We start from the raw sequence: 20,601 nt of genomic DNA on the forward strand, positions 1-20,601 counted from the left end.
GAGTGAGGCTTCAAAACTTTCTGGGATTCGTGTTTCACTGGGCGTTGTTTCGATCTCCGAGTGTGTGGGGAAGGTTCAGTGTTTTGTGGGAGACGGGTAGATGTGGCTGTGGTTGATTAAGGTGAGGGAGAGAGTGACTGAAAAGGTGATGATGTATGGGATGAAGAGGTCATGGGTTGATGAGAAAGATGGGAGTGGAGAGATATGTGACTATAACTGAGAAAGTGGGAGTGAATAAGACGGTAAAAATGAAGATGGAAAAGAAGTGAGGATGGGAAAGTGTGTCAGCACAGGGATGATGATAAAATTGAGAGGAGATAACCCTGAAAGCAAAGCCTGAAAGTGAGGCCGAGTGTGAGACTTAAGATGATGTTTAATGGTATATGAAAGTAGGAAAGAAAATGGACCCTTTGTCTTCCAACAGTTGCAGCTCCAGAAACATATTTTGGCGAGACTAAAAAAAATTGTGTTTTTTTTACCTGGCAGAGTTCTAGAGATGATGGTGAGGGAGGGGAATGCAAAGCAAAACAGACCGTGGCCCCAGCTCTGAGTTATTTTTATCAGAGACCGTATTTTGGGGGGCATGATGTGATTGTGGTATCTGTTGTATGGGTTAGATACTGAATGCATAGCAGAACCCACCCTTCATATAGTCATGTAGTTTTATGTGCAAAGATTTTTTTTAAACCTATCCTCAGCCATAAAAAATAATAATATTCCATATCCTAATTTTTAAAATAAAGCAAATATGCTCCCCCGTACTCCAGTTATCTGACCGTGTGTATGACCTGGTGTACTGACCTTGGCTTCTTGACCCGTGCAGCGCCGTGACCTGCTCTGCCTTGCTCAGTTCTGCACTTCTCTTTTCTACTCTCCTCTAACGTGACGTGTCCAGCCCTGCCCTGCCTTGCCCGTGAGCCATGCCGGTGGAGTACACGAAGGCCATCGGCAACACTCGCTGCTGCGTCTTTGTCAGGTTGCTTTTCAGGTGAGAATGTAACTTAACAGTATATCACCAGAATTAACGTTTTTTCTTTTTTCTTTTCTTTTTTCAGCTGGGTGGGGGAGCTCACCATCCGCTCATTGGATATAGAGTTACCTTCAGGTGAAATGCACTGTGTGACAAGCCAAATGGTTTTGTGTATCTCAGAAAACTAATCTAAGTAAAGCTGTCTGAAACTAGGCCTCGTTGCACTGAAAATTGTACAGAATTTTTTAACTCTTAATTGTGATGAGCTTCTGAGATGAATAAAATTTTTTGGCATTAGGTAGAATAAACGGCTCATAATCCTCAGTCAACACGTTCTTTCTCGTAGTTTCAACCATTTCACTGGAGCAGGTGCCTCTGCATGGCATAGAACTGCCTGACATAAACCAAAATAAAGTAGAAACATCTTAACCCTCAGTAAAATGTTCCAGATAGTTTCAGGCTTTTCATAGTGGCAGTGTCTCTAACATTAATAAATTAATCAAACATAAGCCAGAATGAATTGCAGAATATGTAAAAGGCAACTAAAGCGTTGACCACTTCAGGCCGGTGACGTATATTTTCACTCGAGCTATCTTCTGACGATTTTTGAACGACTTTATGCGGTTGTTGAGTGGATAGAAAAGAAACTGTAATGAGCTGGAAAAAATCGTCTGAAGAGAGGAAGAAATAAACGAAAAATGTCCTCCCGTCATCGGATTTAAAGAGTTAATTATATTCATCAGCAAAATTTCATCGGCTTTTCATATGCCAGCTTGTGTCCTGCCTTCCATATTTCCCTTCCTCCACATCCATCCATCCATCATCAATCCTTTTCTGCCTCATTAGGAGCTTAGGGGCCCGGGGTTAGGCTACACAGTCCGGACTTCTAATGCGAGGGTGACCAGCCTCACTCGCCACTGAGTAACATTTGTGAGCAATATACCCCAGCCAGTCCTCGGATGTAAACCCTTGCGAGTCCATCCGGTTGAAGCTCCCTAACCCACTAGACCACCAGGCATCATTTGGTTACATGGCTACCACCCAGCGTAATATATGGTTTCCCGAGTTAGAGTAAAATCTGGCTTGGCATTAAGCGTAGTCGTTCGCCATAACAGAGAAGTGCCGTTGACGTTTTACCCCCGGATATACAGCGAGTCACAGAATACCCAGCATTTCCATATTAAAAATTCACATGCTAATTTTGTGGCACCGTGTCCAGTGCTGGTGTCTGATTTTCTGCATGGCTTGAAATGCCGCCAATATTGAACAGCCGATCAAACATGGCTGCTCTGAACTTTGAAATGATGACAGGGGAGCGGGAGGGAAATGATGAAAAAAAATGATGATGGATTAGCTGCTTTGCGCTTTTCTTTTCTTTTTTTTTAATCTTGTTTTCGTATAAAGGTAAAATGCAACTCTTGCCCATTTTAGGTCATCATGTATTTATTTATTTATTTATTTTGCGTTAGTGTGTGTTACCGCAGTATACGATGGGAATGTCAGCTTCTCACTACGATATTTTTTATGCTATTTAATTATGACTTAGACAAAGGCGATTACAGTGGTAAAGAAAGGACGTCTTGCACTCGGGTGATAACAATGCTCTCGAAACACATCAGTACAATATTAATTCTTCTGTTTAATTATTGCCTTCTACACTGCTCATTCGAAATCGCTTAAGACAACACATGAAGTTTCTACACACACACACACACACACACACACACACACACACACACACACACACACTTTCATCAAAGGTGTCCATATATAGAGCGCAGGTCATCTAATTCGACGGGTTAAGGTTACACACGTCATTTACAAAACACGTAAAGCAGGACTGGTCGAAGATTTTTTTTTGTGGGGAGACTTTTACTGGAACTGCTTTGATAGTTCTCCCACTTTGGCACTTTCTCCTTGTTCCTGGATCTTATCTCATCGAATCCTGATGCGAGAAACAGGCCATGATGATGATGATGATGATGATGATTGATGATTGATTGATGATAGATTGAAGATTGATTGATGATTGATGATGATGATGATGATGATGATTAGTAGTAAGAGGAGGAGGAGGAGGAGGAAGAGGAGGAGTATTGTTGTTAATATTATTTCATTATTATTATTATTATTATTATTATTATTATTATTATTATTATGTCACTTGATAACTTCAGCAATAACAAACACCACCAGATTCAACAACAAACAATTTACTCGCCAGTGTACACCCTTCCCCTTTACTGATACCTGATATTTTGTTGCGTTATTTTTATCTCTAATTTCACTGTTAACTTTACACCAAATTTCACACGACTAATTTTTGTGAACGCTGGCGAGAATAAATATGTGGTTTCAGTTATTAAATTCATTAGTTTGTACAAGGTAAAATAAATGACAAAAAGGAAATAAAGTGAATATTATTACTATGTTCATTTTGACTAGGCGTAAAATTGCCATCTCTCCTCACTGAATGCTGAGCTGTAACGTGAGATAACACTAGAATATGATGCTAGTCAGGAAGAAGTGCTGTGGAAAGTATGTTATGGCGTAGTATTTCTCTCTCTCTCTCTCTCTCTCTCTCTCTCTCCCCCCCCCAAGTTAAAGTGAATGAGCTGTAATTATATTCTTTTTTAATACGCGGGCTCCTATGACTCACTCAGTTTAATAAAATCGTCTACCTCAGATGGAATTAAAAGCTAGAGTTATCCCGGTCATGAGAGGTCAGTAAAACAAGTCCCAGATAAATAAAAGAAAATGCCAGGTATCAATCCATCCATCATCCAATTCTACATTGCCGCATGAGGAGCGTAGAAGCCCGGGGCTAGGCAGTTGGTCCCGACATTTAAGATGAGAGTGACCAGCCTCACTCATCCCTGAGTGGTATTACATGAGCAATCAACCCCTACCACCCCTTGGATATAAACCTTCACCGGCTCAATCCGATTGGAGCCCAATAATTACCCACTAAAACCACCAGGCGCCAAAATCTGGTTTTATGGTTACCACCCAGCGTAGTAAATGCTTTCCTGGTGTACAGGAAACCATTTGGCTTGTCACTCAGTGTAGAGTCACCCACAGGCTGAAGCAAGAGGAAAGAATGAAGGAAAGACAGAAGAGGGAGTGTAAAGTCACCCGTAGGCAGAAGGACAAGGAAAGACAGAAGAGAATGGAAGGAAAGAAGGATGGAGAGGAAAATGAAAATAAATCCCATGTAAATGAAAACAATTCCCAGCTAAACGAAAACATCTCAGGTAAATCAAAACAAATGCCAGGTAAGTCAATCAAGTATCAGGTAACTAAAAAAAATCCCAGGTAAATAAAAAATCAGGAAAATCAAAACAAATGCCAGGTAAATCAAAACAAATCCCAGGTAAATCAAAACAAATCCCAGGTAAATCAAAACAAATCCCAGGTAAATAATAACAAATACCAGGTAAATAAAAACACATCCCTGTTAAATAAATACAAGCCACAAGTAAAGAGAAATCCATGGTAAAAATGATGCAAATTACAGGTAGGAAAGGTGTCAGAGGTAAATGATTTCGCAGGTCATCATCATCATCAATCACTATCAATATCATCACCATGATACTGTAGATCTTCACTCACCATTATCATCATCATCATCATCATCATCAACCATCAATCATGTCATCAATCATCAGTCAGTCAGTCATCATCATCATCATCATCGTCATCATCGTCATCATCATCATCATCATCAATCAATCAATCAATCATCATCGTCATCGTCATCGTCATCATCATCGTCATCATCATCGTCATCATCATCGTCATCGTCATCGTCATCGTCATCGTCATCGTCATCGTCATCATCATCATCATCAATCAGTCAATCAATCAATCAGTCAATCAATCAATCAATCAATCATCATCAATCAATCATCATCAATCAATCATCATCATCAATCAGTCATCATCATCAATCAATCATCATCAATCAGTCATCATCATCAATCAATCATCATCAATCAGTCATCATCAATCAATCATCATCATCAATCAATCATCAATCATCAGTCAATTAATAATCATCATCAATCAATCATCAATCATCAGTCAATTAATAATCATCATCAATCAATCAATCATCAACCAGTCATCATCATCAACCCATCATCATCAACCCATCATCATCATCATCATCATCATCATCATCATCAATCATTATCATCATCAATCATCATCATCAATCATTATCATCAGTCACCGTCATCGTCATCATCATCATCATCATCATCATCATCATCATCATCCCGACCTCTTTTTGCCACACACGGACGGGAGAGGGTTGGGTTCAGAAAGCAAGGAAAAATAATCTAATATCAAATTCTAGGTGTAGTGAAAAATAAAATCCAGGTACACCTTCCCTAATTACACTCCTTTGTACACAGGTGGCGAGGCAGTGTGTACAAACTGCTGTGGCCAGACCTGTTGGTGTACATTGTGCTCTACGCGGCTCTGTCCTGCCTCTATCGCTTCTATCTCCAGGGCAATCAGAGGAAGTAAGTCTGGGAAATAGACAGACAGGCAGATAGATAGGTAGATAGATAGATAGATACATGGATGGATGTAGGTTAGCTTAAATTGTTGTTAGGAGAAAAAGCCTTCTAGTAATGGCCTCCCCTCTGCAGATTGCTTACAGGTGTGTGGTAGGTGGATGGATAGATTGATTGGTAGATAGATGGGTAGACAGATAGATAGAGGAGTGGAAATTTTTGAATGGATGGATGGGGAGGAGAGATATGGGAAGAATGAGACTATCGGAGGAAGAGACAGACAGACGCAGACAGAGATACAGAGACACAGACAGACAGACAGACACACAGACAGACAGGCAGAGATGAAGGGAATAGACTGGAGGAGAGGGAGAGAAGTAAAAATACAGATGAATGAAAAGAAAAAATAGTGAGGGAGAGAGAAAAACACGAAGCAAGAAGTAGTAATAGGAGAGGAAAAAGTGAAGCTAAAAAAGAAAAAAGAGAGATGAAAAACGAGCGAGAGAGAGAGAGAGAGAGAGGACGGAGGAAGTGAAAAGAGAATATTGGTGAGAAACAAATGGGAAGTGACAGGCGGGAGGGAAGGAATATGGGTACTGTAACGAAGGGAGAGGGAGAAGAGGGGAAAGGAAAAGGAGGAGAGAGAGCGAGAGAGAGAGAGAGAGAGAGAGAGAGAGAGAGAGAGAGAGAGAAGGAAAAGAGGAGGAGGAGGAGGAGAAAACAGAGAGGAAGAGGAGAAAGAGGGAGAAAGGAGCAATGCAGGAAGAGGAATAGGGTGAAAGAAGGAAATGATGAGCAAGAAAGGAAGAGAGGAGGAGGTGGAGGAGGAGGGGAGAGGAAGTGAACAAGAGAGCAAGAAGGATGAAGATGAAAAAGGTGAAAGGAACAACACAGGAAGAGGAAGAGGGTGAAAGGATCTAAGCAAAAAGAATGAGGGAGAGAGGAAGAGGGGAATAGGGAGAAAAGGAGAAATCGGGAAGAGAAAAAAAGAGGAGTGGAGAGGGAGAGAGAGAAAGGAAAGAACAGGTGAGAAGGAGGAAAGGGGTTGGGAGGAAGAAGAGGAAGAGGGAGAAAAGAAAGAGGCAGGAAGAAGAGGTAGAGGGAGAAAAGAGAGAAAGGGGGAAGAAGAAAAGGAAAGAGGAGAAAGCTGACGAAATGGAAAACGAAGAGGGGACATAGAAAAGGAAAATAACAAGTAAGAAGGAAGAAGAGAAAACTGAGAGGGACAGGCGTGGAAAATGTAAACTGCACTTGGAGGCTGGGAGAGAGCGTAGCCTCCTTCCCTGATCCCTACGATAATATTCACAGTTTGCAGTACAACAGGAACTTGGGTTGCATGCTAGAGGAGACACACTGGGTAGTACTGTTATACCTATTTTGTCTAACTTGGTCTAAAATTGGCATCTCTTCATCTCGCATGCTGAGCTGTTGCAATAGATCAGCACTAGAAAATGGTGCAAGTTACAGAGAAGGGCAATGAAAACGATGGTACATCCGTAGCACTGTCGTCTTGTCACTGAGCTACGTGAAATACAAAGAAAACGAACGAGAAGTTGTGCCACGTGAGAGTAAAAGGAGTATAATATGTATGCATGTATAGACAGATATAGTGTACATAAAAAGAAGTGAGAAAGATTAGAAAAGGGATGAGAAGGACAGGCTTTGAAAATGTATATTGCACTTAGAGGTTTAGGAAAGGCGCAGTCCCCATCCTCTGTCCTCTAAGATAATATTCACAGTTTTCAATATAACAAAGACTAAGCTTGCATGCTGGGGAAGGGGACGCACAGCCCGAGAAAAGACAGGTAGTACAGCTATTATGGATGGATGGATGGACAGATAGATAGGGAGACATAATTAGATACGTGGACTGGTTGCACTGAGTGATTAATTGATTGATACAGGTAAGCATAAACAAACTTAATGACTGATAGACTGACACAGATAGACACACAGGTAAATAAATACAGATGTCCACTTTAATGAGTTATTAAATTCACTAATATCCTGTAGTAAATCCTCACTCCTCATCCTCACTCCTCTCATTCCATCCCTTCGTCAGGATATTCGAGGAGGTGGTACTGCATAGCGTGAGATATCGAGACCTGATCCCCGTGGCCTTCATCCTGGGCTTCTACGTGGCTCTGGTGGTGGTGAGGTGGTGGGCAGCGTGTAGGACCTTGCCTGATAATACCGATGTTGCTCTGCTCCTTGCTACGCATATGCCCCGAACCGTGAGTGTGGGGAGTGGGTGAAGGGTGAGGGCGGGGGTATATATGCGAAAATGAGGGAGGGAGGAAAGTGTGCAAGTGAGCGAGGTGTGTGGCTGTAAGTGAGTGTGAAAGAGAAAAGTGTGAAAGTGGGTGAGTGAGAGAGGTGTGTGTGGCAGAGTGAGAGTTACGGAGAAAAGTGTGAAAGTGGGGGAGTGAGAGAGGTGTGTGTGTCATTGAGGAAAGTGTGAAAGTGGGTGAATGAGAGGTGTGTGTGTGTGTGTGTGTCAGTGAGAAAATGTGAAAGTGGGTGAGTGAGAGAGGTGTGTGTGGCAGTGAGTGTTGGTGGCTGAATTGTTGGTGGTTTTGTATATATAAATATGTATACAGCGGACTGCCTCGCACAAGCCTTGAAGTGGCAGGGCGAGGGGAGTCGTGGTGGAGAGAGAGAGAGAGAGAGAGAGAGAGAGAGAGAGAGAGAGCAGACACAGAGAAGGAGAATAGATATAGAACATAGAGGGTAGATAATAAATAACAGTATACTAATTTACCATATTAATTTACAGGTCTCGCCGCCTAAAACTCCGATACAACAAATTAACTGGATTTTGTTGCCATTTCTCAGTTGTCAAAACCAGACTCTTCCTCGCCCACACATTTTTAAGCCTCTTTCAGCTCTGGATAATTTTAATCAGAGTTTTTACTTTTTCTTTATTGCTTCCTAATTTAAAATGCCCGATCCAGAGTTAGCTCTTCATTATATTGCTGTTGTGTTTAGTTTTATTATTTTCTTAGGATTAGTTGGGCCTGATATAATGGTTTTTGCTGTTCATTGCTCTTTTTTTTTTTTCTGTGGTATTTTAATGGTCTCCAAACAATGTGCAGGTCATGCTGTAATTGCTCAGTTTTTCATCTCTTCTTTCTTTCTTTTTCTATCTTTATTTTTGCTTCCTTTTTCTTTATTTTCTTCCTTCATTTTTTCTTTCTTGTGTTTTTATTCGTTTTCTTGTTTATTCATTCTTCTTCAAGGCAATTCAGATTTTTAGTTTTTCCTTCATTTCTTTACCAGTTCATTTCAAGCCTGGTACAATTGTTCCTTCGGCAAATACAGACACCTTCGTCATTGTTTGGCTCTAGCACTTTTAAAGGGTTTTAAGTAATGAAGCGTCAAGGCATACAAACACACATATTTAGTGAAATGTGAATTTGACTTCATTGTGGAAGATTCACAGTAATGTTTATAAATCATATGATGAGTTATCCTCACTTTCTCCTGCCAACTTCGGCTAGAAAAAAAAAAAATCTGAGTGAAAGAGCCTCTGTTTCACTATCCCTATCGTGTACAGAAATAGGCTTTTTGCTGTGTTCCTTAATATTTTACCTCCCTCACTTTGTCCTTTCCCTTCCAACGCCCTCATGTGGTGGCACTGATTTAACCGGGCAACTCCTCTGTCCGGTTGTACAAACGTCCCTCAATTCCCTCACTGTTCCCCGAAAGGAAGATGGCGGACTGTATAAGAAGGGTAGTTTCAGCCTGCAGTCCACCTGGTTCACGCTTTCATTTGAACCTGGGACAACGGGGACGACAACAGCAGTAACAACAACAACAACAAGTGCTACCACCACCACCACCAACAACAACAACAACAAACAAACAAAAAGCAAAAAACAGCAAACAAAAACACAAAAAATCAGCAAGAAAAACAAACATCAAACAAACACCATCGAAATCACCAAATACCAAAACCAACACCAAACACCAAACCCAAACAGACACAAACACCAAGCAACCACAACCACAAACACCACCAACAACCCTTTCCCACCCACCAGGACGTCCGGTCGTTCGAGATCCGGAGTCGAGTGGTTCGCTTCATCAACCTCACCTACGTGCTGCTCTTCGCTCACGTCTCGGCAGCTGTCCACATGAGATACCCCGATCTACCCAGCCTCGTTGCAGACCGTAAGTTATTCGCATTATCCTGCCTCTTTTTGCTGTTCATGTGTGCTCTTGTTCTCGTTCTTTACTGTGCTGTTTTGTTCATTTCTGTTCTGGCTCGATGTTTCGTTTTTGTTCTCTTCGTTTGCTGTGCCTTCGATCTTCACTGTTGTTCTTTGTCCTCGTTCTTTTTCCTAGTTCACTTGTAATAATTTTTGTTGTTGTCCAGGCATTTTTCATTTACCTTCATATTATTTTCAGTTCCTCTTCTTGTTCAGTAATTCCTATCACTCATTTCCATTCATTTTCACCCATTTACTAATTTCTTCCTTGGTTAATCATTTTCAGATTTTCCTGATGATCAGTATGTACTAAGCACTGTTTCCACGTTCAAAATGCTTTCTTGATTTTCATGTTTTTTTCCATGGGTATTGTTTTTATTTATATATTTAAGGAAATTTAAGGAATTTTATGAAAAATCAGTCTTGCAATATTTTGTTTTTCCACTTATTGGCTATTCACACCTTAGGTTTTTTGACTGGCCGGGAGAGGGAAATTACCTAAGACCTGTAAAGACGCAAAACTGCCAATTAAAAACGCTTCAGTAAACTGATAAATTTGTAGATAAATACATGAAAATTCAACTAAATCTAACCACCAACACGTCACCTCTGCAGGTTTTTTGACGGACAAAGAGAAGGAACTTATCGAAGAAGCAGAGAATCGCTGTTGCAAGGACACAAAATGGCTACCGCTGTCCTGGAGCTGCCAACTGGTCCGGGCGGCGAGGGACGAGGGCTACATAGACACGGAGACGGCCAAGGAGGGGCTACTGAAGGAGCTACTGAGGCTTCGGCGACAGTGTGGCGCCCTTCTCGCCTGGCACGAGTATAATATTCCCCTTGTTTATACTCAGGTGGGTTAGTTTGTGAATATATTTTTTTTTTTTTAAGCTGTCTGTCCACGTCGTTGTCTGTGTATTTCGTCTGTGCTGTCTGTCTCATTCTTTATGTACCTCCTGTGTCTGACTGTGTCATTAGATTTCAAAACCAGTAAGGAAGACGTGCAACAGAAATAGGATATAACCATTATTTCCCCTCACTCTGTAATTAAGCGTAGAACAACATGAATGTACGGAATATAAATTGTCAATGAAACAGATACCTTAGCCAAAGTAAAGCACACCAAACAGAAACTTTAAGTTGCACACAGCTATCAATAGATATTCTAACACTTCACAAAGAATGAGATTAATTACTAAGCTTGCACACCGGACTTTTCGTTTGTGAATTCATTCGTTTCCATGTTCATTAGCTTCATCTAAAGTAATTTAATTATCGTTTTTAGATCCAATTATTTTTATATCTTCATTAACTTGGTGTATTTATTGCCACCAAATACGTTTGTTTGAGTATTATGAGTATATTTTATGATATACTGTATATGCATATTGTTACATAGCCTATGATTTCATCATCCTTTGTGTAATTTTAACGCACAGTTGCTGCATGTTTGATCACGAGCGTGTTCTGCCTCAGTCCCCCCCTTCTACCGTTATAGTAGAGTAAGTCGTCCTTTCTGTTATTCAGTGCGGGATTGTCGACCGTTTGTCCCCATCGCTTCATTTGCGCGTCCCTCTTACAAGTTGTGTCAGGCTCTGCTGGCTCCTATATAATGAGCTCAGTCTCTGCATCATGGCCACTTAGATCTACTCCTCATTTTGTTCACATCTCTGTCCTCCCCTGTACAATTATTATTATTGTGAGTGCTCAAGAAGTCTCCAACCATCTAGCAGCTGTGTGTAATTTGAGTATAACTGTTGTTGTATTTTTTCTTGTACTGTATAGCATAAGTTTAATTTGTAGGCCTAGTGAAGTTTTTGTAATTCGTGTGGGGTTCTTTATGTCAGTCATTTTTGATAATAGTTTGTATCTGTAATTATTTATCTGGCATTCACTGAGTATTATCTGGTATCTCATTTTATCAGGGCTGACTTAGATAAAATTTACTCTTGCTAATTTCGTGTTAATAGAGGCTATTGCAGTTAACCATATATTAACCTGTTTTTGCCATTACATTGTCCTTATGAGTCCTGAATGTTTTGTTGTTAGTTTGTGCATTAAACTTTAACTTGTAATTTTACCTAACTCTTTTATTGTTTTGAACCTGGAACTTTACGGGACAGTAGTGACTCTTCGTATTCTCACTTAAAGTGTACATTATCTTTTTCTGTTCCGTAACATAAATTTGGCGACCTCATATCAGGATATTCAGGATATTATCATAAGGATATTGTTTGATATTTTGTGACTGTGATATATTCATGATGGCTACTATTTCTACACTTGATGAAGCCAGAGATTTTTTGTCAAATGTGCAAACAGTGTGTGATATAGAAAACAGAACAAAGAATGAACTTAAGATTGTTGCTCAACAATTGGGATTTGTTGTTCGCTCTCATCAGTCTAAAGATCAGATTGTTGCCATGATTAATGAAAGCTTGTTCAATGTAACTCCTCCAAATGAGCAAACGCAGATTGAATTAGCTAAGTTACAGCTAGCTCTGCAGGAGTCTCGTGCTAAAGAAGCTGAATTTCAGGCAAATGCTAAGGAGGCGGAATCTCAGGCTCGGATTCAGGAGGCACAGATACAGGCACAAGTTGAAATTGCTAGAATTCAAGCAGACCATGAGTATCGCATGAAACAAGGTGGAACTGGATCATCTAGCTCTGATGATTTTGATGTGGCTAAAAATGTTAAACTTGTCCCTCCTTTTAATGAATCTGATTTAACAAAGTATTTTCAGTTGTTTGAGAGGGTAGCTACAGGTTTTAATTGGCCTAAGGAGTATTGGCCAGTACTCCTTCAAACTGTTCTCACCGGTAAAGCTCAAGTAACTTATGCATCTTTGCCTCAGGATCAGTCTGATAATTATGATGTAGTTAAGAGCTTGATTCTTAAGGCCTATGAGCTTGTTCCTGAAGCCTATAGAGTAAAATTTAGGACAACTTACAAGCAAGATAAGCAATCCCATGTTGAGTATGCAAAAATCAAAGAAGATTTGTTAGAGCAGTGGTTAAATTCTAAGAATGTGGATTCTGATTTTGACAAATTTAAGCAGATGATTTTGCTGGAGGACTTCAAAAGGTGTATTTATAAAGATGTAAGCCTATATCTTGATGAGAAAAGAATAGATAATTTGTCTGATGCTGCAGTTTTAGCTGATGAATATGTTCTCACTCACAAGAGATATTCTAAAGAAAAAGGGAAAGCTGAGAGTAAGTACGTTGCCTCTACTCAGAGTACAGGTAACAGGAAAGAGAATAAGGATGATGTTTCTCAGGAAGTAAATACCAGCTTCACCTCTAGATTTCAGAAAAGTAAATGTACTTATTGTAGTAAGCTTGGTCATACTACGGAGAGATGTTTCAGGAGACAGCGTGATGTGAACAAAAAGGAGTCTTTAAATATTCAGTCAATTGGTCTAGTGTCCACTCTTGAGAGTTCCCAGAATTCTTTAACCGAGTTAACTGAACCTGCTTTGAGGGGTAACTTAAATTCTCATGATGGAGCTCCTCTTTTGAGCAGTAACGTGGGTGACACTCTCAAGAGTTCATGTGCTAATTTCCTGTCTGATGGTTTTGTCAGTCCTCTGGACAGTAATGACAGGAAATCAGTTAAAATATATCGTGATACAGGTGCTTGCCAATCCCTTATGCTGACCAGTGTTCTAGGCTCTAATGTTAATTCCTCTGATGAAACTGTAATCTTACAAGGTGTAGGAAATAATTACTTCTCTGTCCCTCTGTGCAGAGTGAATTTAGAGTCTGGTTTTGTTAATGGTTCTGTTATGGTTGGGTTGGTTGAGACACTCCCAATGTCAGGTGTAACTTTCTTACTTGGGAATGATATTGGTGGAAGTCAAGTGTGTCCAGCTCCTCAGTTGTCTAGTGAGCCAGTGGCTGCGTCCCAGGATTGTGATGTCCCTGATGTGTTCCCTGCATGTGCTGTCACTAGGGCTAAGTCTAAAGTTACTGGTGATTTAGAGGATAATGATGATGATGATGTTATCCTAGCTGACACTTTTCTTGCTAATTTGGACCACTCACCAGATGAGGCAGTACCCCGTAGTGTTGATAATTTGTCTCGTCAAGAGTTGGTTGAGTTGCAGGTTGCTGACCCTGAGTTGAAAGGTCTAGCTAACTCTGCTTACAGTGAAGAAGAGTCAGCCGGTGCTTCTACTTGTTATTATGTAAAGTCAGGAGTACTTATGAGGAAGTGGAGACCCCCAACAGCAACAGCCGACTGTGAATGGGAGGTTGTACATCAAGTTGTCATCCCTCGTGTTTGTAGGCAGGATATCATTCGAGTGGCTCATGATTCCAGTTTGGCAGGACACCTTGGAGTGAGGAAGACTGTGGCACGCATTTTGAAACACTTCTACTGGCCAGGTATCTTCAGGGATGTTTCCTGGTATTGTGGGTCTTGTCACACCTGTCAAGTTGTGGGAAAGTGTGGTCAGGCCGAGGGGGTTGCACCTCTAGTTCCCGTTCCTCCTTTTGAGGCGCCTTTCACCCGTGTGTTGGTGGATATTGTGGGCCCTCTTCCTAAGACTTCTTCAGGGTTTTCTTATGTGTTGACCATGATTGATATGGCTACTCGTTATCCTGAAGCCATTCCACTTAGAAACATCTCAGCAAAGAACGTGGTTAAGGAAATGCTAGGGTTCTTCACAAAGTTTGGTCTGCCCAAGGAGGTACAGTCCGACCGGGGAAGTAATTTCATGTCAAATGTTTTCAAGCAGTCTCTGAAAGAGTTGGGCATCACCCAGATCACGTCTTCAGCTTACCATCCCCAGACCCAAGGAGCGTTGGAGAGATATCATCAAACACTCAAATCAATGCTCAAGAAATACTGTTTGGAACATCAGAAAGACTGGGATAAAGGTCTTCCATTCGTTGTGTTTGCCGCAAGAGAATCTCCAAATGAATCACTGGGCTTCTCACCTTTTGAACTACTGTTTGGCCATAAAGTAAGAGGACCCCTTAAGCTACTCAAGGAATGCTGGCTGTCGGAGGAAGATGACGTCAACCTGCTGGAGTATGTGATGAATTTCAAAGAACGGCTGTCCACTGCTTTACAGCTGGCGAGAGAGAATTTAGGAGCTGCTCAGGAGAAGATGAAGACTTGGTATGATAAGAAGTCCAGGTTACGCCACTTTCAGCCAGGAGATCAGGTTTTGATTCTGCTACCAGTTCATGGGCAACCTCTTCAAGCCAAGTTTAGTGGTCCTTATTTCGTGGAGAAGAAACTCATTGATGTCAACTATGTCATCGCCACACCAGATCGTAGAAAGAGCAAGCAACTATGTCACATCAACATGCTAAAGTTATATCACAGGCGGGACGAAAATAATCCAGTCTGCACTGTAGCTGTTCCACCCGAGTCTACAAGTGAAGTTCTCCCATGCAGCATGAGCCTGAGTGATAGTTTGGGGAAGAATCCTGATATCATGAATGATCTCCAGACTAAGCTTTCTCATCTACCTCCCAAGGAAAGGCAGGAGTTTTCGGCATTACTGCAGGAGTACCCGCAAGTGTTCCGTGCTACTCCAGGAAGAACCACTGTGTTGATGCATGATGTCGATGTTGGAGACGCAAAGCCAATTAAATTGCCTCCTTACCGTGTGAACCCAGTGAAAGTTCCTCTCATCCAGAAGGAGCTTGGCTACCTGTTGGACCACAAGATGATTGAGCCCTGTCAGAGCGAGTGGAGTTCTCCTGTCACTCTAGTCCCTAAGCCAGGTGGGTCACATAGGCTTTGCATCGACTACAGACGTGTTAATCAGATAACTAAAACAGACACTTACCCTCTCCCTCGTGTAGAAGATTGCATAGACAAGATCGGAAAGGCTAGGTACATAAGTAAGTTTGATTTGTTAAAGGGATACTGGCAAGTACCTATGACTGAACGTGCTAGGGAGATCTCATGTTTTGTAACATTAGGAAAGACATTTGCATGTTCTGTAATGCCATGTACAGATTGTTTTAGAGTAATAAGAAATTTCCTTTGTAAATTTCTTTTTTCTTTGTGGGGAGGTGTTACATAGCCTATGATTTCATCATCCTTTGTGTAATTTTAACGCACAGTTGCTGCATGTTTGATCACGAGCGTGTTCTGCCTCAGTCCCCCCCTTCTACCGTTATAGTAGAGTAAGTCGTCCTTTCTGTTATTCAGTGCGGGATTGTCGACCGTTTGTCCCCATCGCTTCATTTGCGCGTCCCTCTTACAAGTTGTGTCAGGCTCTGCTGGCTCCTATATAATGAGCTCAGTCTCTGCATCATGGCCACTTAGATCTACTCCTCATTTTGTTCACATCTCTGTCCTCCCCTGTACAATTATTATTATTGTGAGTGCTCAAGAAGTCTCCAACCATCTAGCAGCTGTGTGTAATTTGAGTATAACTGTTGTTGTATTTTTTCTTGTACTGTATAGCATAAGTTTAATTTGTAGGCCTAGTGAAGTTTTTGTAATTCGTGTGGGGTTCTTTATGTCAGTCATTTTTGATAATAGTTTGTATCTGTAATTATTTATCTGGCATTCACTGAGTATTATCTGGTATCTCATTTTATCAGGGCTGACTTAGATAAAATTTACTCTTGCTAATTTCGTGTTAATAGAGGCTATTGCAGTTAACCATATATTTAACCTGTTTTTGCCATTACATTGTCCTTATGAGTCCTGAATGTTTTGTTGTTAGTTTGTGCATTAAACTTTAACTTGTAATTTTACCTAACTCTTTTATTGTTTTGAACCTGGAACTTTACGGGACAGTAGTGACTCTTCGTATTCTCACTTAAAGTGTACATTATCTTTTTCTGTTCCGTAACAATATTTATTTATTTATTTATTTATTCATGTTCATCAGTGGGGATTAGGATAAGGATGATGATTTTGATATTTATGTAGGAGAACAAAGTATGCTCAGCGTAATTTGATAGGGAACTTTCGAATCCACCTTAACATTCTCCATTATACTTGCAGGTAGTTACAATCGCAGTCTACACCTACTTCCTGTTTTCCGTGGTGAGTAACCAGTACTTGGACGAGGAGCACCACTACCCACACTACGAGGCCGACCTGGTGGTGCCCTGCTTCGCCTTCCTCGAGCTGATCTTCTACCTGGGCCTCCTCAAAGTGGCAGAGGCGCTAATTAACCCTTTTGGCGTCGACGACCATTCCTTCGAGTTTCTGAAAATTCTTGAGGATGCTAGATATGTGAGTACCCTAGTTATTTACCTTTTTTCTTATTTATTTATTTCCAACGCTTCAATAAGGTTTGGTATTAGTAAAGGTATCTGATTTTATCTTAGTCCTTAACTGAAGCGGCTTTATTACATTAGTATAGATGCTTTTGGAATCGGTAAGGCTGTGTCTTTGCCCTGAAAGTTTTATTATTTCTATTATTATTATTATTATTATTATCATCACTACTACTAATACTTATACTAATACTAATAGTGTTATTATTATTATTTCTATAAATGCTTCCTTGGGTTTGGAATAATGGAGGTTTCTGACAGTAGTTACAAGCCTTTTTTCCTCATAGATGATAATTCCAAACAGAAAAATGATAAGGCAATTGAACTTGAGGAAGGGAGGAATGGACGACGTGGAAGGAAGAGAACTGACGAAAGATGGATGTGGATGAATGGATGGATGAACAGATGGAAGGATGAATAGATGGATGGATGAAGTATATCTGGAGATTAGTACATAAGAATTTTGTATCTGTTTCTAGCTGGTCGATGGTATAGCTTAACCCCACAGGTGTTACGAGAGCTACAGTACATACTCAGGTGAAGCGCGCAGGTGTAGGTGACTTCGCACGTGAGGTGGGATTGAGAATTTGGAAGGTTAATGCAAAGAGACTGGGTGTGAGGCTCTTTTTTTTTTGTTTTTTTTTTTTAAGGGTGCCATATTGATAGTTTTCCTACTTTCTGTTTATTCGCTCTGTGCTCCTACCCACCTCCATGTATTCGTGAGAAATGAGGTTAGACTAATAATGATAAGGACTGATATGGTGGTTACAGTAATAATAATAATACAGTAATAATAATAATAATAATAATAATAATAATAGTAATGATAATAATAATAATAATAATAATAATAATAATAATGCTGTTCTTGATATTCCTGTTGTTGCTGCTGTTGTTATTGTTGCTTTTGCTTTGTTGTTGCTGCTATTTTTGTTGTTGCTGTTAGTTATTATTGTTGTTGCTGATATTATTGTTGTTGGTGTCATTGTTGTTGTTCCTGCCATTGCTGCTGTTGTTGCTAATGATGATGATGTTGACAGTGATGATGATGATGATGATATGGACGATGTTAATGATAGTAATAATTATGATGATGCACAAAGGTATTCCAGTGTCCAACATTTCACATTTTCTGTAACTCACCATCAGCACAAGCATCATTCCATTTTTTTTTTTTTTAACACGCAATCAGAACTCATACATGTCATTAACTCATGCATATAATTTCCCCAATAATTTATGCCAAACTCATGCATAATTATGTCTACACTCTATTGTGAATTCATGTGTAATTTTTGCCTGTAGTAAAGTCTATAATATACGCATAATTTTACGTAATATTATGTCAAGCTCGCGTATATTATCAGTATGCTATTATTCTCAACACAGTCGCTGGATACGGTGACATTCTCATTTTTTCTAAACCCTTCGATACGGTGAAGTAATTTTTAGTTGTTATTTTAATAGCACTAACATTATACAGTTTTTATTCAGCGATTTGATTCACCTTTTGAATGGAAAACGTTTATTAAAGGTATATCTAACCCGTCTGGTGCTGGAGAGGGCCGCCTTCACGTGGTGGCACCGATATAACCAGGTGGCTTCACTATCTGATTGTAGGAACATCCCTCAACCACTTGCCTATTCCCCAAAAGGAGGACGGTGGACTGTACAAGGGCAGTTTAAGCCTGCAGTCCACTGAGTTCACATTCAAGATGAGCCATAGGGGCCACAACAACAACAGTAATAACTAGAGGGGCAGTCAGTGGAGCGTACCTCTCCGACAAGGGCAGCGTAATTTCCAAGCCACTCTTCATAATGGGTTAGGGGTTCTCATCACTGATTAGGGTTTCTCAGAAAATGTACTCTTATTCCAGATCCAGAATCTGTAATACGATCCGGATCGGTCCCAAAAGTTAATCAGTTGGTCCCCGGGACATGGGCTGTCTACCTACCAAATTTGGCCCAAATCTCTCTTAGTTTTTGATTAATCCTGCCAACAGCCAAACAAACAAACAGGGATGAAGACATACTGTACTTGTCGTAGAGAACAACTAACCCCTCTAGGTCGGTCTCGTAAGCTGAATAAAATCGTCTGGAGGCAGCTGGAATAGACTGTAAAATACGTCCTGGGACTGAAGCGGCTACACCAATGATATTCTTGTTGCTGTCGGGCGATTTCCTTCAGGTCTAGGGGTTAACGAAGGCTATGTCTAACCCCTCCAGGTCCAAGTCTCTCTCCTAAACCTAATGGTGGAAGAGTTAAAGAAAGCTGTATAGAACCCCTTCACTGAACCTCCTCGTTGCACCCCTCCACTGAACCCCACCAATTCCAAGAGTCTTTCCTGAGTTATATAAGACCGCCTGTGTATAACTAGACTATATCAAAAGCCACATCACCGTACTCAAATGCTTAATCTTTGTCATTAGTATTTCGGCGTTTTTTTGCATTTTCTCAGACTCTAATTTTTCTTTACTTCTCTTCCTCGTTATTTTATTTCTTTTGTATTCTTTACGTTATTTTCATTTCATTCCTTCATGTACACTTCTTCACTAGTATGACTGACCATTTTTTATTAGCTTATTTTTCACCTTATTTCATGTGTAAGCTTTTTTCTCTCATGTCTTAAGTTCCTTTCATTAGTTTACCTTATTTCTTCACTTTGTCATTCGCTTAGCTTATTTAATTACCTCATTCATTTACATTTTTCATTTCGTTATCTTAACATTCATCTACCCCTCTATTTTTACTGTAAGCTTTATATATGCTCTACGATTACAACTGCGCATGCTCCCGTAGCATGATCCGCAGGTAGAAGATCGTAGTCATAGCAATACATTATCGTTGATCACATTAGCAAGAAGAATGAAACAAAAAATAAGTTGGTATGGCGATCGTTCATCCACTCCGTCTCGATATTATCTTTTTTTTTTTTTTTTTTTTTTTTTAACTCTGGTCATAGAGTCGAGAGTTTGTTCTCTAAAATCCGGCATTCCCCCTACGTGCCATATTCCTTCACATGTCACCACTCTGGCATTCATACACACCAATCGTACTGAATACACGCTAGGGCTGTTTCATTTCAGGTCCAGTTGCATTGTACTTAGGTTTTTATTTTTATTATCGTTATATTCAAGGGGGGAGGGACGTTGTTGGGCATTGTGGAAGATGAGTCAAGTCTGCCTTAACGAAATTCATATAATTAAACTGTACACCTCTGCCTTTTGGCACAGTCTGCCTTCGTACTCTGCCACACCGGCTATGGCGAGCATACCCCCTCTGCCCCCTGGCGACCCGGGGACACCGCCCCCGTCAAGATCATGGACGTGGGCCACCTCGCAGGGACATCACACACCATCCTGGAGTCGCTGGAAGACGAGTAGCTGTGGAGGAGGGCTGCATGGTGGCGAGAATGGGTCAGAAGTTTGGTGAAGTTAAGGAATTGGAAAATGAGGAAAAGATACGACAAATTGTAAAGGAGTGCAGAGGTCCAGAAATGACAACAGACAGACAGCAACGTACCTTTTGTCTTTTCATTGCGGTTTGTTCTGGTGCGAGGTGCTGTCGAGTATAACCACATGATGGTCAAAGATGTCCTTAAACTAAATTAATTCGTTTGTCATTAGCCAGACTACA

General features: G+C 40.6%; 1 protein-coding gene across 1 annotated transcript; it reads left to right on the plus strand.

The window, feature by feature from the left end:
* Positions 1-920: 920 nt before the first annotated feature.
* Positions 921-20,348, plus strand: LOC145398995 (bestrophin-2-like). Its single transcript, XM_080271723.1, has 7 exons — positions 921-988; positions 5,389-5,499; positions 7,556-7,727; positions 9,537-9,666; positions 10,320-10,558; positions 16,687-16,920; positions 20,199-20,348. Exons 1-7 carry the CDS (start codon positions 921-923, stop codon positions 20,346-20,348), a joined length of 1,104 nt encoding a protein of 367 aa, XP_080127849.1.
* Positions 20,349-20,601: the final 253 nt, after the last annotated feature.

This window comes from Coenobita brevimanus, chromosome 47 (assembly GCF_032717465.1).
Source record: "Coenobita brevimanus isolate Jiangsu-jjx chromosome 47, ASM3271746v2, whole genome shotgun sequence".
NCBI lineage: Eukaryota > Metazoa > Arthropoda > Malacostraca > Decapoda > Coenobitidae > Coenobita > Coenobita brevimanus.

Coding starts and splice junctions, on each gene's coding strand:
- LOC145398995 (XM_080271723.1), top strand. CDS start 921: ATGCCGGTGGAGTACACGAAGGCCATCGGCAACACTCGCTGCTGCGTC. Junction 9,667..10,319: donor ACCCAGCCTCGTTGCAGACC/GTAAGTTATTCG, acceptor TCACCTCTGCAG/GTTTTTTGACGGACAAAGAG. Junction 10,559..16,686: donor TTCCCCTTGTTTATACTCAG/GTGGGTTAGTTT, acceptor TTATACTTGCAG/GTAGTTACAATCGCAGTCTA.